The sequence below is a fragment of the Drosophila guanche genome, unplaced genomic scaffold (genome assembly GCF_900245975.1).
Source record: "Drosophila guanche unplaced genomic scaffold, DGUA_6, whole genome shotgun sequence".
Classification (NCBI taxonomy): domain Eukaryota; kingdom Metazoa; phylum Arthropoda; class Insecta; order Diptera; family Drosophilidae; genus Drosophila; species Drosophila guanche.
This window is the reverse complement of record NW_022995752.1, coordinates 429,946-449,899: the sequence shown is the minus strand read 5'-3', so window position 1 is coordinate 449,899 and position 19,954 is coordinate 429,946. Positions and strand designations below refer to the sequence as shown.

At 44.1% G+C, this 19,954-nt stretch overlaps 3 protein-coding genes across 5 annotated transcripts; all 3 read right to left on the bottom strand.

Moving 5' to 3' along the window:
• Positions 1-494: 494 nt before the first annotated feature.
• Positions 495-8,512, bottom strand: LOC117587577 (serine/threonine-protein kinase GA29083). Of its 3 annotated transcripts, XM_034278409.1 has the most exons (7): positions 8,368-8,512; positions 8,080-8,262; positions 2,825-3,464; positions 1,727-2,771; positions 1,522-1,667; positions 1,317-1,466; positions 495-1,256 (listed from the first exon to the last, which is right to left on the bottom strand). In XM_034278409.1, exons 3-7 carry the CDS (start codon positions 3,461-3,463, stop codon positions 975-977), a joined length of 2,262 nt encoding a protein of 753 aa, XP_034134300.1. In that variant the 5' UTR covers position 3,464; positions 8,080-8,262; positions 8,368-8,512; the 3' UTR covers positions 495-974. The 3 variants fall into 3 exon arrangements, with proteins under 3 accessions (XP_034134300.1, XP_034134299.1, XP_034134298.1); XM_034278408.1 differs by having other exon boundaries at positions 8,080-8,511; XM_034278407.1 differs by lacking the exons at positions 8,080-8,262; positions 8,368-8,512 and adding an exon at positions 3,511-3,616.
• A 3,261-nt stretch (positions 8,513-11,773) lies between these two features.
• On the bottom strand, positions 11,774-16,193 carry LOC117587572 (sarcolemmal membrane-associated protein). Its single transcript, XM_034278398.1, has 4 exons — positions 16,126-16,193; positions 13,680-15,016; positions 13,014-13,598; positions 11,774-12,955 (listed from the first exon to the last, which is right to left on the bottom strand). Exons 2-4 carry the CDS (start codon positions 15,012-15,014, stop codon positions 12,023-12,025), a joined length of 2,853 nt encoding a protein of 950 aa, XP_034134289.1. The 5' UTR covers positions 15,015-15,016; positions 16,126-16,193; the 3' UTR covers positions 11,774-12,022.
• A 1,934-nt stretch (positions 16,194-18,127) lies between these two features.
• On the bottom strand, positions 18,128-19,749 carry LOC117587589 (splicing factor 45). Its single transcript, XM_034278432.1, has 3 exons — positions 19,391-19,749; positions 18,309-19,335; positions 18,128-18,245 (listed from the first exon to the last, which is right to left on the bottom strand). Exons 1-3 carry the CDS (start codon positions 19,526-19,528, stop codon positions 18,151-18,153), a joined length of 1,260 nt encoding a protein of 419 aa, XP_034134323.1. The 5' UTR covers positions 19,529-19,749; the 3' UTR covers positions 18,128-18,150.
• Between the last annotated feature and the right edge of the window lie 205 nt (positions 19,750-19,954).

Here is a 19,954-nt window from a genome sequence, read left to right as displayed (position 1 = left end):
GGCCGAGCCTTGATGTGAAGTAACGTGTAAATAGTACGTGGAAATACGTTCGATATGTTCCGATCGGGTACACTGGTTTCTCATAATATTGCTGTAATTGATTCATGCATCAAAACTGAAGCCACACTTCTTTGCTACTCGGCCACGAGTACTTTGCGACTTTGCGTGAGACTTTGCGTTTCGTATTAGGTTTAAAAACTCTCTTTATCCGGAGATGAAAAACAGGAAGAGTAGGAACCATTTCAAAAGTCTCTTCTTCGATTTTTTGACGACAGTCCAAACACAGCCCTTTGTCCATGGGAAATAAAACCCAAACATCAACATATTGACAATATAAGTATGTATGTGTGTATGCATGTATATTTCGTTCTTCATAAATGCGCTTAATTATTGTTGGATTTAGTCTAATTTATGTTTTCCTATGCGGTTCGGGGTCTAAGCAAATCAAAAGAAACAAAGGGAAGCAGGCAGAACAATGAGGAAAATGAACAATGTTTATGAAAATATACACAACTTGTGGTTTATTAACCAATTAAACATTCTAAAAGTACCAAATAAAAAATATGATTCTCGCTTGCATGCGCTCTGTAAAGTTTAAATACATATGTTAAGAAGTTAAGACTAAATATATGATTGCGAAACCAACCGTAAACGGTTTGGAAACTGGAATTTCGAAACTTCAGTTTCTAGAGTACTATTTTGGGGTTTTGCTTCGTTTTCTCTTGTTTGTTTTTGTTTTTTCGTTTGACTGTTTGTTTCTTACGTCGTGTCTTGTTTTGTCTTGTCTTAAATTGTTTGTAGTTATCTCTAGTACACTACAGGATTATCGTGGTGTATGTGGTAATGTGTGAATAAATAAAAGCCTAAATAGTAGCATTCTAAAATACATAATACAAAAACTACGCGGCGTCAACGATAACGTCAATAAGTGGGCGTGATTAGATTTCTGTTTAAACACCCCACACGGCCATAATTCATCTGTTGTAATCGCCGCATCCGATTTCCTCGTTGCCCATTGTCCAATAGTGATCCAAAATATCCTCGCTGGTGAAGCGAACATCGGGATCGGATTGCAGCATGTTGGCGATTAGATCGCGCACACCGTCTCCAATATCCGACCAGTAGGGATCTGGGAACTCGTACACGCCCGAGATGATGGCGTCAAAAAGCGGCTCCTGTTGGTTGTCTGGCGCCACAAACGGCGGGAAGCCGCACAGCAGTATGTACAGTATGATGCCAGCAGCCCAAACATCGATCTGCGATAAACAAATCAATTAAATTGCAGACTTAAATTATGACTTATAAAGTTACTTTACCTTTAAGCCGTATCCCACTTCTAGTAATATTTCGGGCGCCACATAGGTTGGCGTGCCGCAGACGGCGTATAGAGGTTCGGTGACTTCACAGGCCAGTCCAAAGTCAGCGAGTTTCAGTTGAACGACATTCCCAAACTCATCCAGTTCAACCTGCGAATGGTCCCAACTGCATTACTTGAATCAAATGCCTAACTTTCCCACTTACCAATAGGTTCTCCGGCTTTATATCTCGGTGCACAATGCCCATGGAATGTAGGTAAGACATGGCTGAGCCCAGATGTCTGATCATGATGCGGGATTGGCTCTCCGAGAAACGCGTCACCTGGGTAATTGCATCAAAAAGATCGCCCCCTGCGAAATAAAGGGAAATTAGTAAAGGTGAATTTCAGGCTGATTGCCAATGAACCCACCACTGACATACTCCAGCACCAGATACATATTTGTGTTCTGGTCCACATCCATTACGAGCGAGATTATGTGTGGATGGTGGAGCTTCTTCATGACGCGCACCTCTGCGTCAATGTAGTGCTCTTTGCCCTTGCACTTGCTCTTGTCGATTATTTTCAGAGCGCGAGGAATGCCCGTCTGGCGATCCTTAATTTTCAGCACAATGGCAAAGTTGCCGTCGCCAATGATTTGGCTCAGCGTGTAGTTGTCGCGTATGGCAGCCGGAAGTTCGGCTACCTCCACGCCAGTGCTCTTGAGCAGCGCCGCCTGCTCATCGTCCTCGTTGGCAGGGCTTGCCTCTGACTGAAGCTGAGCCTCGGCCTGGGCTTTTAGTTCCCCCGGCGGGTATGCCTTTTTGCTCTTGACAGGCATTTTGGGCTTGGGTCCCTTGCAGGCGGTGCCCGCCGTGCGCAGCGTCTTTCGTATAGCATTAATGGCGCGCTGCTCCTCCGCCTCCAACTTGAAGTCGTCCACGGTGTTGACCCGCTCTGTGCCGTAGGCAAAGAACACATCATCCGAGCCAAAGAAGTCGGCCAGCTGCAGCACCGAGACACCCGACAGGGTAAACACCTTCCTCACATAGCCCGTATCCAGCCGCACCACCTGCGTAATGGCGGTCAGGACGTGGTCGAAGCTGGGACTGTTCCGCTTGTTCAGCAGCAATCGAATGATGCGCCTTGGCTTTGTCCCATTCCGTATGAGGGTAACGATGCGAGGATGTACCACGCTGTCTCGCTCACTGAACCGCGAAGTGTTCAACGGACTGCCATTGGAGGCGGCTCCTCCGGCAACTGTGGCCGGTGCACTGCTGTTGAGAACTCCGTTCTTCAGCGGAGATGCGGGACGCTGCAGCTTGGCCAGTCGACTGTTGCACGAGCGGCTGTTGTTCGCCAGCGTGAGGTTGGCCAGCGGCTGGGAGCTGGTATTGTACTCGACCTTCTTGAAGTTTTCGTTATTGCAGGAACACACGTAGCTCTGTCCATCCTCCAGCTCCTCCAGGGCGATAATCTAAGGGGGGAAACATCAGTCAAATCTGATGGATAAATGTTCGCTTCACTCACCTTCTTGCCACACATGTCATAGATGGTGCGCACAGCACCTGGGATTTTCACATTCTCCTCGAGGAGTCGTGTCAGGTCCTCGTAGAGGCTCTCGAATGATCGATATCGTTCGTTGGACACGGGTATGGTTATGCCCGGGTAGAAGCGATCCCCATTGCGATAGAATTTAATGCGATGAGCCTTGCGGGTTGGTGTGCGGCTGCTGGTGATGCGCTTCTTCAGATGTGCCGTGGCTGACACCACGCTCAACGATGCCGCTCCGCTGGCGGAGCCATTGGTATTGGCGATGCTCGTTCCAGCTGGCGCCGAGGTGGTCGAAGAGGCGCCGCTCAGGGAGCCGTTCGACTTGCCAACACTTCCGCTGCCTGTCAGCGAACCGTTCAGATTCCTCAGCTCGTTCAGTTCCTTATCCGGCTCCGAGTTGGAGCTGGCCGGACTGACACAGTCCCGTCGACTGTGTGTATCTGTCTCCTCATGCTCCGCATTCTGCTGCTGGCTGAGTTGATCGAGGAGTGCGCTCTGAGCTGCCGCTGCCGCACTGCTGGAGGCCGTCTTCTTGGGCGTCGCACTGCCGGAGGCGTTGGCCTGCAACGAGGAGAGCACAGGAGAGGCGCAGTGCAAGCTGTTGTGCACTTCCATGCTGAAAAGAAGTAACAAAAAGCAATCAGAATTTGAGTATCTTTCACAGGAACGCGTTCATTTATTGGTAAGTCTTCTCTTCGTGTCTTCGCTGATTCCGTTGCTTGACTTGGCTTTAATTTATTTTTCGTTTTATTCATACAAATGCCTGTTGTTTCTATGTTTTATGACAATGCTCTCACAGCAGCGCCTTTTATTTATCATTTTATTGACCGCTAGCACACACACACATTTCTGCTCACACAAACTGACAAACCGGTTCGGTTCTCGGCTTACCCACAGACAATCCCCCTTTTCTGCGCCCCAAGCCAAGCTATGTTGAGCAAAAGTTTTAAACTGTAATTACACTAATTTACGCAAATTGTTTCTGCTATCTGGCGCTAGATGGCCTGCTGCACTAGATTCTGTGGGGTCACGAGCACTTGCACACTTTCTGGGCCAGTCCTGGACTGCCGCTGCCGATGACGCCACCATTAGCAAAAAGACACACAGAAGAGGAGCAAAAAAACGGGCGTGCCGTGTCCTATTTGAGAAAGACGGAAAGTTGACTCAGCTCAGGTAACAAACCAACCACCTGAGAACAGGCGTGGAAGCCAGCGACTCAAGGGAAACCACACACGCAAGGGCCGAACCGTGCCTTTGCCACTCGTCTGATTAATCGTTTAAGAATTACATTTCTGTTGGCTGTTTGGAGGAATCTTAGATCACCGAATAGTTTAGGCTGCAGCTTTACACAGATTATTGGCACAGTAAGGTGGGTGCAGAAGGAAGTTGGCCACAAAGTTCACTGCCACTTGATGTGCGCTCTGAATTATCGTTGCAATGAAAATGTGTTTCAATGATGTACATACATACATATATATACATACATACATACAGAAATACATGCTGTCGATGTTGAAGTTAAATTTCGGATTGCGTTCTGCTCAATTTTGTAATCAATATTTTCCTGCGTTCAGGCATTTAGTAATTGCTACGCTATTACCTCATTCCTCAGGCGCATCTGTGGACTATGCACGATATACACATGTATGTTCGTTGGTACTTACAACTCACCACACATTTCTCCATTTCGCCTTGCCAACAAAAACTATGTACACCAAATACGAGATTTGTTCGTTTTCCTCTGCACTTTCAAGTGGTTCAAAAGTTCGCTAAGTCGGCCAACCGAAGACCTGAAGACTGGCGCCGGTATGGAGACCATGGAGTGCAGCGAGCATGACTTTTGGCATTTTGTTTGTTTGACGTCGACGCGTCGCAACGTCTAGAAGTCATTTGACCTTTTTGTGGCTCTTAGTCGAAAAGCAAAAGTGGCTTTGGAATTGTGGGTTTGGGGATAGCAAAAAGGGAAACATGGGAAAATGATGACAAGAAACCAAAGCGCTAAGCGAACCGAAACCTTTAATATCCTTCCAAATCCCTTCTATGACAGATAAGTATAAGACTATAAACAACATAAAGAATGGTCTGTGCATCTGCTAGTGCTAATAGCGCTGCGTGGTTGGTGCGTGGTGAAAAAGATATTGGTCCTCTCCACAGCGAACAACGTCACCTTCGAAGTAAATTCACCTTGATCTGCTTGTGTAGAGAATAATTGTTCTTGCAGACGTTTTTGCGGAGGGAAGTGTGTGGGAAAGTCTGTCGTGGGGAAGCATTTGCGTATTTTGAACTAAGAAAAAAATCGATAAGTTGCGGTGCGTTGGCGGCGTCCAAATGGGTTGGTTGTCTCACCGGCTGTGTGGTGTGTCTGGGCTTTGGAGAATCAACATCAGTGGCAGTAGGTAGACAGAGTCCCACACAGATATCAGATCCCCCAGAGAGGGCAGACGACACTGCAGAGATATCGTATTTATAATTAAATTTCACTTGTAAACAAGAATGAATAAATATTTGAATTGACATTCGCCCAAAATGGTCACACATTACGAAAGCAAAACTATGACGATATTCACAGACCGCCGACTGGAACCGGGAGAGCCGGAACGGATGCCGACCCGATTCGAAGGGGTGGGTGCGGGTCGTGGCGCGTTCAGTGAAACAGGTGCGTCCGAGCGCGTGGCGTTGTCCTCGTCGGTTGTTGCCCCCAACAACAGCAAAAAGCAACAAACATGGCAAACCACACATTTTGGGGCTGTGTCTAGCTCTCCTTTCTCTTCTTTTTGTTTCTTCTCCTCTCCTTTTATTTCTTTTCTACTCTTTTCGTAGCCAATTTTTCATAGTTCATAAAAATTGTTAATTAAGACATACTCGTACTCTTGCACGTGTGTAAATTTACTCGAGTGAGTGCCCGATAGCGGTGTATCTGTGTGTTTGGGCTAAACGGGGGATGGCGCGGAAAAGACAGAACAGCAATAGCCCCAATGGCGATTATATGCGACTATGCACGTACACTATCCTATCACATTTCCAGTTCGTTTATATTTATGGCCATATTTTCACTTTCGAGTGTACTCCGTCCTCTTGTGGCTGCCAAAATGTTTTAGTAGTGGAAAGAGAAGGAGGCTGCGGTGGCTTTTAGCAGGTGCACAAGTACCATCGCCACAACCCTTAAGCTGCGACACAAAAATGCGGAACAACGCCCTGTTAAGCATCGGAAGTTGTGGGATAACAAGTAGGGGCTTGGTGAGGCTTTGAAGCTGGGATGCGTCTGGTGTTAAATGAATCATTTCATGCTGAATTCCAGACAGAACCAAAGACAAAGCAAACAGCTACTGAATGGAAAAGTAAAAGTAAAACTTGCAGGGCCACTTGTGCTACTCTTTGGCACTTTCGAGACAAGACACCACAGGCCAAGGGGTTGGTTGTAGCGACTACAGCGACTGTAGGCATTGCCAGTCCTTCAAAAAAGTTACTAATCCGAGTACATCATCAGCGAAAGCCAGGCAATAGGCAAGTTCATTTATGTGTACTTTGTTTTATGTACGTATATGAATTATATATAATATAGCATTGAGCCCCATCCATCGTGTGTAAAAATATGTTAATACATAAATCGTCAGGACAGGGCAAGGCCGTCCAGGCCGCGGCTCATTTGATTTTTGAACACGCATGACCCCGATATGGGTATGCCCTACCCTTTGGCCCTGCAACAATTCAAGAGTTGCTAGAAGCTAAAAAGATTACATTCTATTTTGGCTACACCTTCGATGACGCCCTCGTCTCCATACGCAAGTTCTTGTATGAAGAATTTGTTTATCCACCAAAACATTCATACACATTGCTCCCGCATAACTCTTTCAGGTACAAATACGAAACAATGCGAAAATGCGGATATGGATGGAGGTAGAACTAATCACATATCGAGTGCACACTGTATAAGCGTGTACATATGTATCTATGTATGTGTACGTCTGCCTGCTGGCACGGCGCTTCTTGCAATCCGAGCAGCAGATGCGAAACAAGGCAGAAGGCAAAACAAAAGCTGGTAAACAAAAACCGTTGCAGTTCATTGAAACTTGAAGATTTGAGCGGAAGAGGTCGGGGCAGGGAAAGAGGAAGCGCTTCGGCCTGGGTCTGGAGTTAGCGCTGAGACTTTTGTACTTTGGACACGTTGAATTTTGAATTGGGGAACACACAAATGGCCCCACAAAGAAGACATTTAATGAAAGAAAGGTTTGGGGCTGTACTTTACTCAAATTTCATTTAGCGGAAGCGGAGCACCACTACGAATACGAAAGGAAAGAGGTTCCTTCCTAAGCGTTAAAATTGTTTAAACCGAAACTATCTATCTGTCGTTTCTTGGCCCAGATTTCCAACACATATCCAGGATGGCGAAGATCGGCGGATAGCGCCTGGGCAAGCTGCCAATTGTGGCTCGTGGATCCATACGCGTGGGTGAATGATTTATTTGCAATAAACGGATTTTTTGTGCACACTTTTCAGTTTATTTGGCCTTTTATTGGGTTTCACTTTTTAATTGAGTATCTGGGAGACTTGCTTTTGCCTGGTGGCAGCTCATTTGATCCAGTGAAAGTTTTACTTAACGGTAGAAGTAAACCTATTTACCTCTGGCTGTTACAAGCAGAGGCCAGAGCAAAGCGGCTAACACAGGCGTTCTAATGAGCTCGAGCACAGTCGGCACACGTACATACATATGTATGTGTGTAAGCCCTATGAATCATCCGGTCTGCTTTGCCGCAGAGAAGAGAAACTCAGCTTTATGCCCTGAGAACTCGTACCGAACTAGAGATAGTAGATTGGATGTTTTCGCAGAGAACGAATATGTTTACTGGCGATAAGTCAAACAAAATCAGCAGAGAGATAGCTGAGAGGGGGGGGAGGGGGACACTAATTCGCGTACGAACATGAGCACGAGTACGAGGGTATGGCAAAATCACGTTAGCTACCAGAACGGGTTGTTTTTCGGCTGGAATTTGGGAATGCACGGCTGAAGACAGTTCGATTTGTTCTCTTTTTTTACAGCCACGACCCAGCGAACAACAAAAGTGGGACTAGCTCCTGCTATCAAAATTGCGAGCGGCACTGGCTTATCTGCGATTTCTTTCCATTTTCAGGTGCGGCGCGGGCACCGCCCACCCTCCCTCCACGAGGGGGCAGATGTCAAGTGTCGCAATGGGCTATTTTTATGCATTTTGTTTGTTTTGTCGTGGCCTCACCTTGTGTACCAAACCAAACACAGTAAGTCTGCATAAGCCAACAAGGCAGTTTTTTTTTATTATTCCTTCTCCCGTTCGCTTCGCTTTCGTTGTGTTTCTCCACTGCTCTTTTGCACCAGTCACTCACTGCAGTTGGAATGGGGTTGGGGGGTGGGCTCACTCGTTGTGCTCACAAGAATGCAGCTAAAAGCACAAACGTTTTGGTATAATTAACTAAAACAAATAACACTTTTCTATTCCAATCGAATCACTGCCGCCGCTTGGTTTCCGTTTTTCGCTTCTTCGAACATTTCACTTTGGCCTGCGTTTTCGGGCTCATAATTCACTGCTTGCGCCACTCCCTCATCACAGATCACAGATAAACTCTGGGCACGAATTTTTTGAGGCCGGCCCAGTCTCGCGTTGGTACTTCTGTGTGGCTGGTATGATCGAATTTTTTACTTAATTTAATTTAAATATTTAGTGAAAAGCAATGGAAATGGTGTGACCAGTGTGACCGCGGAAATATCGATAAGATATACCGTCAGACCCTCAAAAATATGCCACAATATACCTTTTCATTCTAAAAATATACCGTAAATATAGCGGAGTTTTAAATCATTTTCCTCTATGTTGATGTTCTATTTAATATTACTAGGCAGTTAGGAGTATCGGAGCTACAACTATAATTTAATCAGATGTATCAATCAATTCTCCACAAGATTGGCTAGTTTTCACGACTTCTTTTTGTTGAAATGCTTGCAAATTAAGTTTAAAACTTAAGTTTAAAATTAAGGTCAACCAAGAAAATAGCATTTAACGTTACGTGAGTGGGAGTGGATTGTACGTATGACCATTTGTTGCTGGCCAACCCGGTAGTATGGGCATTTGTATACCCTAATTTCATAAATTAATATTAATATATAATATAATATTCAAAGCTGCTCCCAAACATTAATAATGACTTTATCTTAGACTGACATGTTTCTTGTACCTTTGCATACGCATTCTATATATCGATCTAGATACATTCTCGTTATCAATAATCTGCAAAATTACGTTGAGCTAAATCTCCAACACAGATTGACTTGTTGTGCATTGATTGCAGCCTGAGATTTCCAACATTTCCTCAATTCGAGGATCCAAGGGTACTAAATGTTGCTTAGTACCGAAAGCGAAAGCTGATCCTGACATTTCTGTGAAATTAGGTCAATTTATTTCTTTATAAAATGGATATAGTTTTACTAATACATATTTCGTAATATTTTTCAAATATAACACTATTTGACGCGATTTTTCCGCTTCGAACCAAACTAACTTTTTCTGACAGTAATGCGGTTTAGAAATGGTTTGATGATAATATTTTTTCTTTTATTTATTTTTGAACGCTTGTTTTAGAGGTAGATCTTCTTTTTTTCACATAACCAAGTATCTTACATCTGGTTGTAATGAACTTAGCTTTTATATAAATCTTATGAATACATCTATGAGGTACATCTACCCAAACTTATTTTCAAACCTACCGTTTGAAAAATATTAAGCTTTGAAAGGAAAAGAATTTGATTTTTGTGAGGTATTTTTTTGGGTTGGTTGAATAAATGTAGCTCAGCTGAATCTCCATAGATTTTGATGAGCAATACCTTAAACGACGCCGAGTTAATGCACCTAAACGCGAAATATAAGAGGACACAGGATCGGTTTTTCCTGAGTTTTAAAGTCAAAATGTAGTAAAAAACCTCACAAACATAAATATTCATAGCCATAGAAACAAAAGAATAATTCTTTAAAAAAATGTAAAGCCCTCAAACTATCACAGAAAGTCGGTTTGGTTCGAAGCGAAAAAAAAAGTTCGATTTTGTCGACTAGTGCTATCGATGGAGTTTTGTTCGTTATAGAACTACGTATTTATCCTGCTAATCATTATGGGGACCCGGAAGTTGATTGAGATTCGTTTTGATTAGTTTGAAGCGAATTCGTCTCCGAGCTTTGATCTTGGTAATCAAAACTTAGCTAGAGCATTTTCATGGTAAACAGGTATACAAAAAACGAGAAGGGACGTGTGAGACGCTTTTTACGGGTCACAACTTTTATACCCGGCACTCAGTACACCATCTGCACCTTAGCGGTATTTTGTCAAATTGTAAATGTTTTCTTCAACTGCCATCTACATTTACAACACTTCTCACACCAACACGCTCCTTTAGCTCGCCGCCCTTCCCTAGACCCACACACTGCAGACTCGCGGCAGAGGCAGAGGCAGCGCCGGCACACAAAAAAAAAAAAACAAACATAAGCTGTGGGACGGGGTGGGTTAAAAGTCGTAAGAGGCATCGGCAGGGGGAGGGCAGAGGCAGGGGCCGAGTGAAGCAGAATCAGCGTGAATGAGAGAATGTAAAAAGAACAACAACAGCTGCGGAACAGGGTGGGTTTAGCCACTGGAAATTAATTTCTCCATTCGGGCTATAATAATGATCCGATCGGATCCCAATTTGGTGATCTGATAGATATTTCCTACGGAATGGCGTTTTTAGTTTTCTTTTATCTTCAAAACTGTAGGGTTGGGAGGTTTTCGCCCTTTTGCGGAGGCGGAAGGGGGCGTGGCTCATTTTTGAAATACACTGGTTTCAGTGTGAGCATATATCAGTCTGGATGCAACATTTAGTGGCTCTAGCTCTTATAGTCTCTGAGAACTAGCCGACAAACAAGACGGAGAGACGGACAGACAGACATGGCTCTATCGCCCCGTCTATTGATGCTGATCAAGAATATATATACTTTATGGGGTCGGAAACGTTTCCTTCTGTGCGTTACATACAACCGTTATTCCCCACAAATACAATATACCCTATTTACTCTTCGAGTACCGGGTATAAAAAGCTGTCTTCGCCTTCCCAAAAAGCAATAGATTGGTACTATGGATTGACATAGCTGCTCCATCTGCAACTCTTGTGTGGATAATTTAGTTTTAATAATTCGCCCAGTTCATGAAGTTCCGCCTAATCTGCTTCAGACAATCGATGCCTCTTTTGGTGTGTGTCCGCTATGCATTATCCAGTTTGCGAGACTTATAAATAATTAAGTTTTTCCTTACGCACGTTGTACAGCTTACGCACCGAATCGTAGTTAACTGCCACGGCCTGTAAATTGTATATATATCATCGAACAATAAACTCTTACATTAACATCTAACTATGGAGAATATTAATCGTAAATGTGGAGTCAAGAGTTGGCGAAAAATCTCGTCAGTTTTGTTGTACAGTTTCGTTTATTCAATTGCTTGCTGCATACATTAATTATTACATTTAATATATTCGTTTTGTATCTTTTTTACATATTGCTATATCGCAAGCCTTCAAATATACTTCGTTTGCTGCCGTGTCCAGATCCACACACTCCAATCGTTTACAAGGACATCGAAAATAAAATCAACTAAATAGTGGTATAAATATATAAATCAACATTTAGCATTAAAATATAGCTGGTACAATACATCGTTATCGCAACTTAGAATGCCAGCTTAGAAGTCGCGCTCAGGCTGCGAATGTGAGCTAGGACTTCGTCGACTGATTTTCCAACACTCTTTTTCACGAAACACCTTCGAAGTGCCATTCAAAGCAATTCTATGAGACGACTATTGGAAAATCGGGGGGCTTTTTATAATTAACTAACCTTTCGTTTCTTTATTTTTATTATGCATTTTTTATATAATTTTAGTCTTAGTTCGACTCGACGATTAAATTTAAATTTACGACTTTAAATTTTGTGCTCAAAAGAAATTAGGCGATAAAGCAAATTAAATAATTGTAAAGCTCGGTGAGGGGACTACTTATAAATAACTGCGAAAATGCGGCGGCCATCTCCGGTTGCACTCCTTTTCAAGATTTACATCCATTTACACCGCACCACACCAGCTTCATGCTTGTGCCTGTGTATGTGTGCGGTGTCTGGGATGGTTCGAAGTGTCTTATATGCGAATGGAGAAGAAGTAGATGAGGCCAGCAAGAGCCAAGCAGCCCAATGGAACGAGCCGGTACAGAAATAGCAAATTTTGTGGCTGCTCATTCCTTTGCTTAGTCCGAAGCTGTGTGATTTCATTTTTAAGCTTGACAATGCTGCTCTCTGATTGTTCGAGTCGCTCCTTGTATACAATAAGTTCCTCCTCGCGCACCACTTGCGAGTCATTTATGGCTTGAAGGTCCTCTTCCCAGGCTTTTTCAGTGTCCAAACGGAGACTCTTATCCTGGCCAGACGCTTGACGCGGCTCCTCTGTCTTGTCCTCTGCCTTTGCCTCTGTTTCTTTTTCTGTTTCTCTTTCAGGCTGCTCTGTATTGGCGTTGCGCTGAAGCTCCTGCTCTAGCTGTTGCTTTAGATTGTCCATCTGCTCTTTCAGCGAGTGAATGTCGGCGGTAAGCAAAACCGTCTTCTGTTTGTAACTATCACACTCCTCTTGCAGCATGTCGATGGCCTGATCTGTGGGTAAATCAGGTTCAATATTTTCAATCTCCTCATCTCGCACTACCAGCGTCTCTTGGCTTTCCAACTTGTGCACTACAGATGGCGATTGGTCACTCGAGGGCTCTGGCATTTCATCGATGCCATTGAGACGCGCATGCTTAGGCGAATTGTGAATGAATTCATCGCTAGCAGCTTTTGCTGCCTCTCGCTTAATGCCCGCACTAAGCTCAGGTTTAGGTATTTTTACTGCCTGCACATCGGTCTCCTCATTGGGATCCTGTTCCTCATCCTCGGAACCAGCGTCATTAAGGATAGCCATCAGTACATCGCCGCCTAATGCGCCTCTATTGAGATCTGAATTTTTGAGCAACTTCATTACCTGCGATCTCCGAATCACCTTTTTCTTGTTATCAAACTCGATCTGTTGCTTGGACGTCTTAGTCTGAAATTGGTCTAAGATTTAATACCCGATAGAATGGAGGAATGGTATATTGGATTACCTTCTGATTGCCAGACACTGTTGTTAGTTGATCCTTTGCCTGTATGTCAGATGCTTGCTCTGCTACTGCGTCCTTCACCTGCTCCTCGTCCATACTCTCATCGTCGCTGTTGTCCTCATACGCCTCATCATCATCATCATCGTCAACGTCGGGAATTGCCGCATCCAGCTGCTGCAGGACACTCTGCTCTTGAAGCTTTTGCTCACTGTCATGCTCGTCAATGGTTTTCTGCAGACGGACAACCTGCATGCGCAGCTCCTCCATCTCACGCTCCATCTGCTCCCGCTGCATCTCCAAGCGCTGTTCTTCCTGTTCCTTAGCCTCCTGTTGCTGCCGCAGCGACTCCTGCTTGTAATCCATGTACTCCTGCTGTAGCTTCTCCAGCCGCGCATTGAACTCCTGCAGCGTTTGCTTTGATTGACCGATCTGAGTACGCAATATGACGCACTCATTCTCAGAGGTCTCAATCGACAACTGTGCCCGCGACAGTGCTTGCAAGGCATCGCAGCGCTCCTGGTACACCTTGCGCAGAGCCTCTTTGGCAGTTAATTGATACGTTGTCTTGTCCTCCAGCATTTTAACAATCTATCAAGTAGGAAGAGAGAGAGAGATAACCGAATGCTTGTGACAGTGTGAGAGCAAACAGAAGTCTAAATGAATTCTTACCTCGTTACGCAGCGAATTTTCTGGCACATTTTTCTCCATCATTTGCAGTTTCTTCTCCAGTAGATTGATCTTGTGTATTAGTTGATCCTCGGCTATCATGCTCTGCCAGCACATGGCCGAGTTCTTGCGCGTGGAATCCAGCACACCCTGCAAACTGTTCAATTTCGCCTTGAGGGTCTTCTCTCGCTGCGCAGCTTCCTGGAGAAATGAGTTCAGGCGCTGGATTTCGTCGAAGCTAATCCTATTGGGCCCGAGCAACTGCAGCTGATCGGCATCGATTGAGATGGCCTCCCGGCCATCGGGCAAGAACAGTGTCACCCTGGCTATGATGCAGCCGTGCACCTCCTGACGCGAATTCTCGATCACTTCCACACCAAACTTGACCGTGTCGCCGAAGTGTAGCTCGGCTGGATCATTGCCCAGTTTGTTGTCGTTAATAAATGTCCCATTGCTGGACTTTGTATCCTTCACCCAGAAACGTCCATCCTGCGTATACCAGAGCATCGCATGATTGCGCGACAAAACCTTACAATCAAAGATTGCATTTTCCTCACTGGCCTTGCTCTTCGCTATCAGGCGGCCAACTTTGCACTCCTGGTTCGGCTGCAGCAGTATGGTACGCGTCTCAAACTTGTGTGACTTTGCCTCGCACTGCAGCACAATTTTGGCATCGCCCTTAGCAGTGGCTGCTCCCGAAACCGTCTCTGAGCTGATGTTTAGGTCAGTGGTTGTCAATGCTAGCCCTAGCCCTGGTGACTGTGTCTGTGGTAATAACAGTGTGCCGTAGTCCGCCTCCCTTTGGTTGATGTGTCCGCCCAATGAACTGAAGAGACTGCTGGCAGGGGGAACACCTCCACCGACTGCCGTGTTGTTGGCATTGAGAACCGAATTTAGTGTCATCTGTAGCACCTGGCTGGATGCCGGCAACTGTTGGGACGTCAATCGTGTGCTAGTACCCTGCAATGTATTCGTGTCGGTGTCGGATTCCTGCACATTATTGTTCTCCTGGTTCTCGTCGGACTCCTCATTATTGCTGTCCGCCGTCTCCAGTTCGTGCTTCTCCCGCTCGATAGACTGCAGCAGATCCTGCTCGGACTTCATTGTATTTGTCGTGTCCATATTTGAAGAGTTTTGAAATTTCTTTCGTTTGACAGTCGACGCACCTCCTCCTACACCTCCTCCTCCTGCGCCAACTGCTGCGAGCGATCCCCTCGCAGCTGTTCCTGCTGATCCTCCGTTATTCACTGATGCTGCTCCGAATGCTCCCGATGCTGCTGGATCTGTTTTCTGTTCGTCATCCTTATTGTTCATCCATTCGTTGCTCACCAAGACCATCACTGTTCGGTTCGGAAAATTTGGAAAAGAATTGAATTGTGTTTTTTAGAGAAACGAAAAAGTGTAATGTTAACTGTACAAGTAATTCCAAATAAATGTAAAACTGAACTCTCATGGGCAGGCACCTTCGTTTGAGAGGAAAACACAAAACTCGATGGAAATGGATTTAGAGAAAAATGGAGTGGAGCATAGAGAAGACACACTCTCTCTCTATACTCTATACACACACAATTTTGTTAGAATAACAATTTCCTTATGGTGCGTATTGCGAGTTCAGTGCAGGCGCTGAATAATGTTCCGTATTCAGTATAAAAATAGATTCTTCAAATTATAATTGAACAAACCAAATGCGAGTGCGGACCATTTCATGTGTGTGTGGTGAGTGAGAGAAGAGGGAGAACGAACCGCCAAAAAATGATCTTACAGCGTGGAAATGGAAGTGCACCCGTGTGCTCCAATTAGAGCCGGAAGATTGCTTAATATATGCGTGCGATACGACCCTTCGTCCATTCCCCTTACCTTGGTGGTCCAGAGGTGGCAAAAATATGCTGGCCCAGAGGCCCGTGACCCGACGAGGCGGTTACAACAACAACAACAATAACACAAACAGCCACCAGTGTTGTGGGCGTGCCTGGCGCTGGGCTTGTTATGCGAGTTTGAACAATGCGAGCGCTGTGTTGCTGATTGGCATGGAGCACAGCATAACAAATTTGATTGGGGCGATGGCTGCTGTTGTTGTTGCAGCGCACAACTACATGCGAATGTTCCTGCAGCTGCACTCTAGTGGCTTGCTGGTTCACAAGTTCACAACAGAGAACGATGGGTGGCGGGTGGCGAAGAGGCGAGTCGAGTGGACGGGCTGGAGTCGAGCGACTTGCCTTTTCAAACGAAACTGAGACACAAATGAACTTTCTGTTTTACTTTCGCTTAATTGAATTTAATTACACACAGCCATAGGACGGCCGCACCGCTGACGATTGAACATTTACCGTTTTGTGATTTTGTGGAAAAAGGGAAAGAGGAATGTTTTTTTGGCACACGACAAACAATGGGTTTCCAATAGGTAAAGTGTTTATCGACAATTTTCTCATCGATGCGCTCTTTCACTCACCTTGGGGATTAAATAACTTTCTTCTCTTTTTAGGGTTTCTATAACTATTATCTATTTTATTTTCGTTTGGGCTTCGATTTTAATTGTTTTCAGTCCTCAACCCAGTGTGACCGCGGAATCTACCTCAAAAATATACCGCACGACCCTCAAAAATATAATGAAATATACCTTCTTATTTTTAAAATATACAGTAAATCGTATTCTATATATCATTTTCCTTGATTTTGCTGTTCTATTTAGTATTACTAGCTAGTAATCATTTTCTGCGCTAAAACTATAAGTTTATCCGATTCATCAATCAACTTTCCACAAGATTGACTAGTTTTTATGATCTATTTTTATTGTATTGTTTTGCAAAATAAGGTTAAAAATGTCAACCAAAATATAGCACAAAACTTTACGTGAGTGGGAAGGCAATGTTACGCATTTGATAACTTGTGGTTTGTCAACCGGTGGTTTGGTATATAATTTTTTAAAAGCTAGTTGCTTGCATCTGCTTGTAATTAGAAACTTACATATAAACTATGTCCATTGAGGTCTCCATAAAATTATTATAATATTAAGATAATAATTTGACAACTTGTGGTTTGTCAACCGGTGGTCTGGTATATAATTTTTTAAAGCTAGTTATTTGAAGATATTGTCTAAGAAACTTCAAATACAATTATTACATATTTGTATTAAAAACTACATACGGGGAACATAACCTCTACGCTAGGTAAGTATTGGAGCAAAACTGTAACAAGTTACATATTTCGACGTGGCGATTTCCCCCTTGTAAAGGCGGGTGGCCAAATAATTCCCCTCTACCCAAGGGTAGAGCAGTAACTTAAAACCTCAAAAAAAAAAATGCTAGTTGCTTGCATCTGTTGTAATTAGATAATTACATATAAACTATGTCCATTGAGGAATAAAATTATTATAATATTAAGAAATTATTCGATTTTTTCCATATTTAATTTGAACGGACAAAAATTCAGGGGCTTTTCAAAGTTAAAAATATACAAGTTAGCCGAGAAGTGTAAGAGAGACTTTTGGGAGAGATTAACATAGTAAAAACATTAAAAGAGTAAAAACCGAGAAGGGACGTGTGAGCGTCACAACTTTTATACCCGGCACACAATTTTTAAAATCTGTCACTGCAGAGTCAGGGCAGAGACGCGGCAGAGGCATAGACGTGTCAGAGGCAGCGACGCGGCACTGCGCTCAGCAGAGTGAGAAAGAATTTGCAAAAAATATAAATAAGCTGCTGGACGGGGTGGGTTTAGCCACTGGAAACTAATTTCTTCATTGTGACTATAATAATGATCCAAATTTGGTGATCTGATAGATATGGCCATTTCCTACGGAATGGCGTTTTTAGTTTTCTTTTATCTTCAAAACTGTAGGTTTGGGAGGTTTTCGCCCTTTTGCGGAGGCGGAAGGGGGCGTGGCTCATTTTTAAAAATACACTGGTTCCAGTATGAGCATATAGCAGTCTGGATGCAAAATTTGGTGGCTCTAGCTCTTAAAGTCTCTGAGAACTAGCCGACAAACAATACGGAGAGACGGACAGACAGACATGGCTCTATCGACTCGTCTATTGATGCTGATCAAGAATATATATACTTTATGGGGTTGGAAACGTTTACTTCTGTGAGTTACATACAACCGTTATTCGCACAAATACAATATACCCTATTTACTCTTAGACTACCGGGTATAAAAAACCTCAATAGTGAAGTTTTCCGACTTATAATAGGGCTTCGTTAGACTTTCTCATACTAGAATTAAAACAGGTCTCTGCTCTGGAAGTGTCCGCAGAAAATTCAGTGTGCCCATGCCTCTTATTTTCGACCGAGTAGTATTCCAGAGAGGAAGGAAAGTGAATCGAATTAATAGACTTGAGCGCCCGTACCATGAAGCACTAACTAGTTTATACTATACTATTTGGTTAGTGCATGAAGCGTCAAAGGCATTTGTTCCTTTGTATTAAACCAGTGAATAGAAACTACAATGTAAATTTGTTGTTGTTTGTACCAAATACTAATTTAATTGAAAACTTTTAAATTTGTCAAAATTGTAGAATCCAGCTCGCACCTGGCGTCCCCCGAAAAAACGTCCGTTAAGATCTACAACAGCTGGGAGGGTGGAGGCATTAGTTAAAAAACTAAAAACAAATCGGAGAATGCAAATGTAGTTACCTTTAATGGCGCTTTCAATGCGCTTGAATTCAACAAATATTTTGACGGCATCTTCCGGCGTAGTTCCAAATGCTTCATGGATGATAACACTATTCACTTCCCCATATTTTGTGTTGCACTCGTCCTTCACTTCTGGCTCAAGCTCCTCATCTACATCGCCAGGACCCACCATGTTTCGTAGCAAGACCACTTTACTGGGATCTTTCATTATTTCTGTTATGCTGGGCACAGGCTCAGGGGCAGCAGATGCAGTCGCTGTCAGTGGAAGCTGCGGCGGTGGCATAGCCATATGGCCTGGACTTGACGCTGATGGAGGCGACGTGGATTGTGGGCCCACGAACAACTCCTTTTCGTGAATGATGCGACCACCACGCTTTGAGGTCTTCTCCACCTGCAAGGCCATTGACATTCCCTGCTCTGATTTTCCAAGGCCTTGCCCATCCTTAAAGCCATACTTGGCCATTATCTTGGCAGCCACTGAACTCGCTGAGTAGGGTATTGTTACATTGGAGGAACCGTCTCCATTGTCGATGGATATCTCTTGCAGTGACGGTGGGGGAGCGATGGCAGCGCCTCCACCTTGTTTTGCGACAGATCCTGGGGGTGGGGGACTGTACTTGTCCTCGTCGCTTTGCCGCTGTCCAAATCCGCTGAACTTCATTGACGGTGGTGAGCTGTCATCCCTGTGATTTTCCCTGCGTCCACCGCGACCACGCTTTCGTTCTCTGTCCCTATCCCGATCTCGGTCTTCGCGGCCGCTTCCTACGCCGCCGGCGCCGACGGCACTGTTTCTCGACTTGTCACTGTTCTTTGCTTTTTCTTTTAGCTTCTCATACTCGTTTGGCCACTGCGGATCGTACTCATCCACAAAGTCCCAGTCGTCTTTTTTTACGCATTCAAGGACCGTTGGTGGCAGAACGGTGGCGGAAATGATAGGTTTGGCCACCGACACAGTCACGGGTGCAAAGGAGGGAGTTTCCGAGTCCGCAGGGCGCTTGGCGCGCAGATTTACCAGTGGTGTCATTAGCTGTAGATAAAATAGTTTTAAATGCGGAAAATGTAATGTTGATTAAACATCTTACCGGTTTCTTAATCGGCTCCTTCGGCTTGGGGAGCTGCGCCTTTTTAACTGCGAGCTGAGTTTGCAGCATTTTGATGCCCGATGACCAGCCATCTATTTGACTAGCTCTAGCTTTGTCTATATCGTCGTAAAGATCCATATTTGTTTTTGTTGCCTTTAAAGTCAATCAAATAATTGTTTAATATTGTTTAAATGTTCAATCGAAAACCTAATCCTGGCAGCGTGCCTATCAGTGCTAACGATGCAGCATTTTGCTGGATTATATGTATATGTTGTTGGACATACACAGAGTTAATTTTATTTAGCGTTTTCTTCGCGGAGGAATATTAAATACATACTTATTTTGATCTTATTTTTTTTGTATTTAATCGCTAGTGGTCTGCTTCAGCAATGTGACCGCGGAAGTATCGATCAAATATACCGACAGACTCTCTTAAATATACCGAAATAGACCCATTCATTTTCAAAATATGCTGTAAATACACCGTAAATCTTAAATAATTGTCCTCGACTCTGATCTTCTGCTTAATATTACCAGCTGGTTGGGACACTCAGCTTTAAACCT

Excerpts from the sequence above, each read along its gene's own strand:
- LOC117587589 (XM_034278432.1), bottom strand. The coding sequence starts at position 19,528 with ATGGATCTTTACGACGATATAGACAAAGCTAGAGCTAGTCAAATAGAT. Across the intron at positions 19,336-19,390 it reads AGGAGCCGATTAAGAAACCG|CTAATGACACCACTGGTAAA; the intron begins GTAAGATGTTTA and ends TTTTATCTACAG. Across the intron at positions 18,246-18,308 it reads CATTGAAAGCGCCATTAAAG|CTGTTGTAGATCTTAACGGA; the intron begins GTAACTACATTT and ends CCACCCTCCCAG.
- LOC117587572 (XM_034278398.1), bottom strand. The coding sequence starts at position 15,014 with ATGGTCTTGGTGAGCAACGAATGGATGAACAATAAGGATGACGAACAG. Across the intron at positions 13,599-13,679 it reads AAAATTCGCTGCGTAACGAG|ATTGTTAAAATGCTGGAGGA; the intron begins GTAAGAATTCAT and ends CCTACTTGATAG. Across the intron at positions 12,956-13,013 it reads CAGTGTCTGGCAATCAGAAG|ACTAAGACGTCCAAGCAACA; the intron begins GTAATCCAATAT and ends GACCAATTTCAG.
- LOC117587577 (XM_034278407.1), bottom strand. Across the intron at positions 2,772-2,824 it reads ATGACATGTGTGGCAAGAAG|ATTATCGCCCTGGAGGAGCT; the intron begins GTGAGTGAAGCG and ends TTCCCCCCTTAG. Across the intron at positions 1,467-1,521 it reads TAAAGCCGGAGAACCTATTG|GTTGAACTGGATGAGTTTGG; the intron begins GTAAGTGGGAAA and ends GACCATTCGCAG.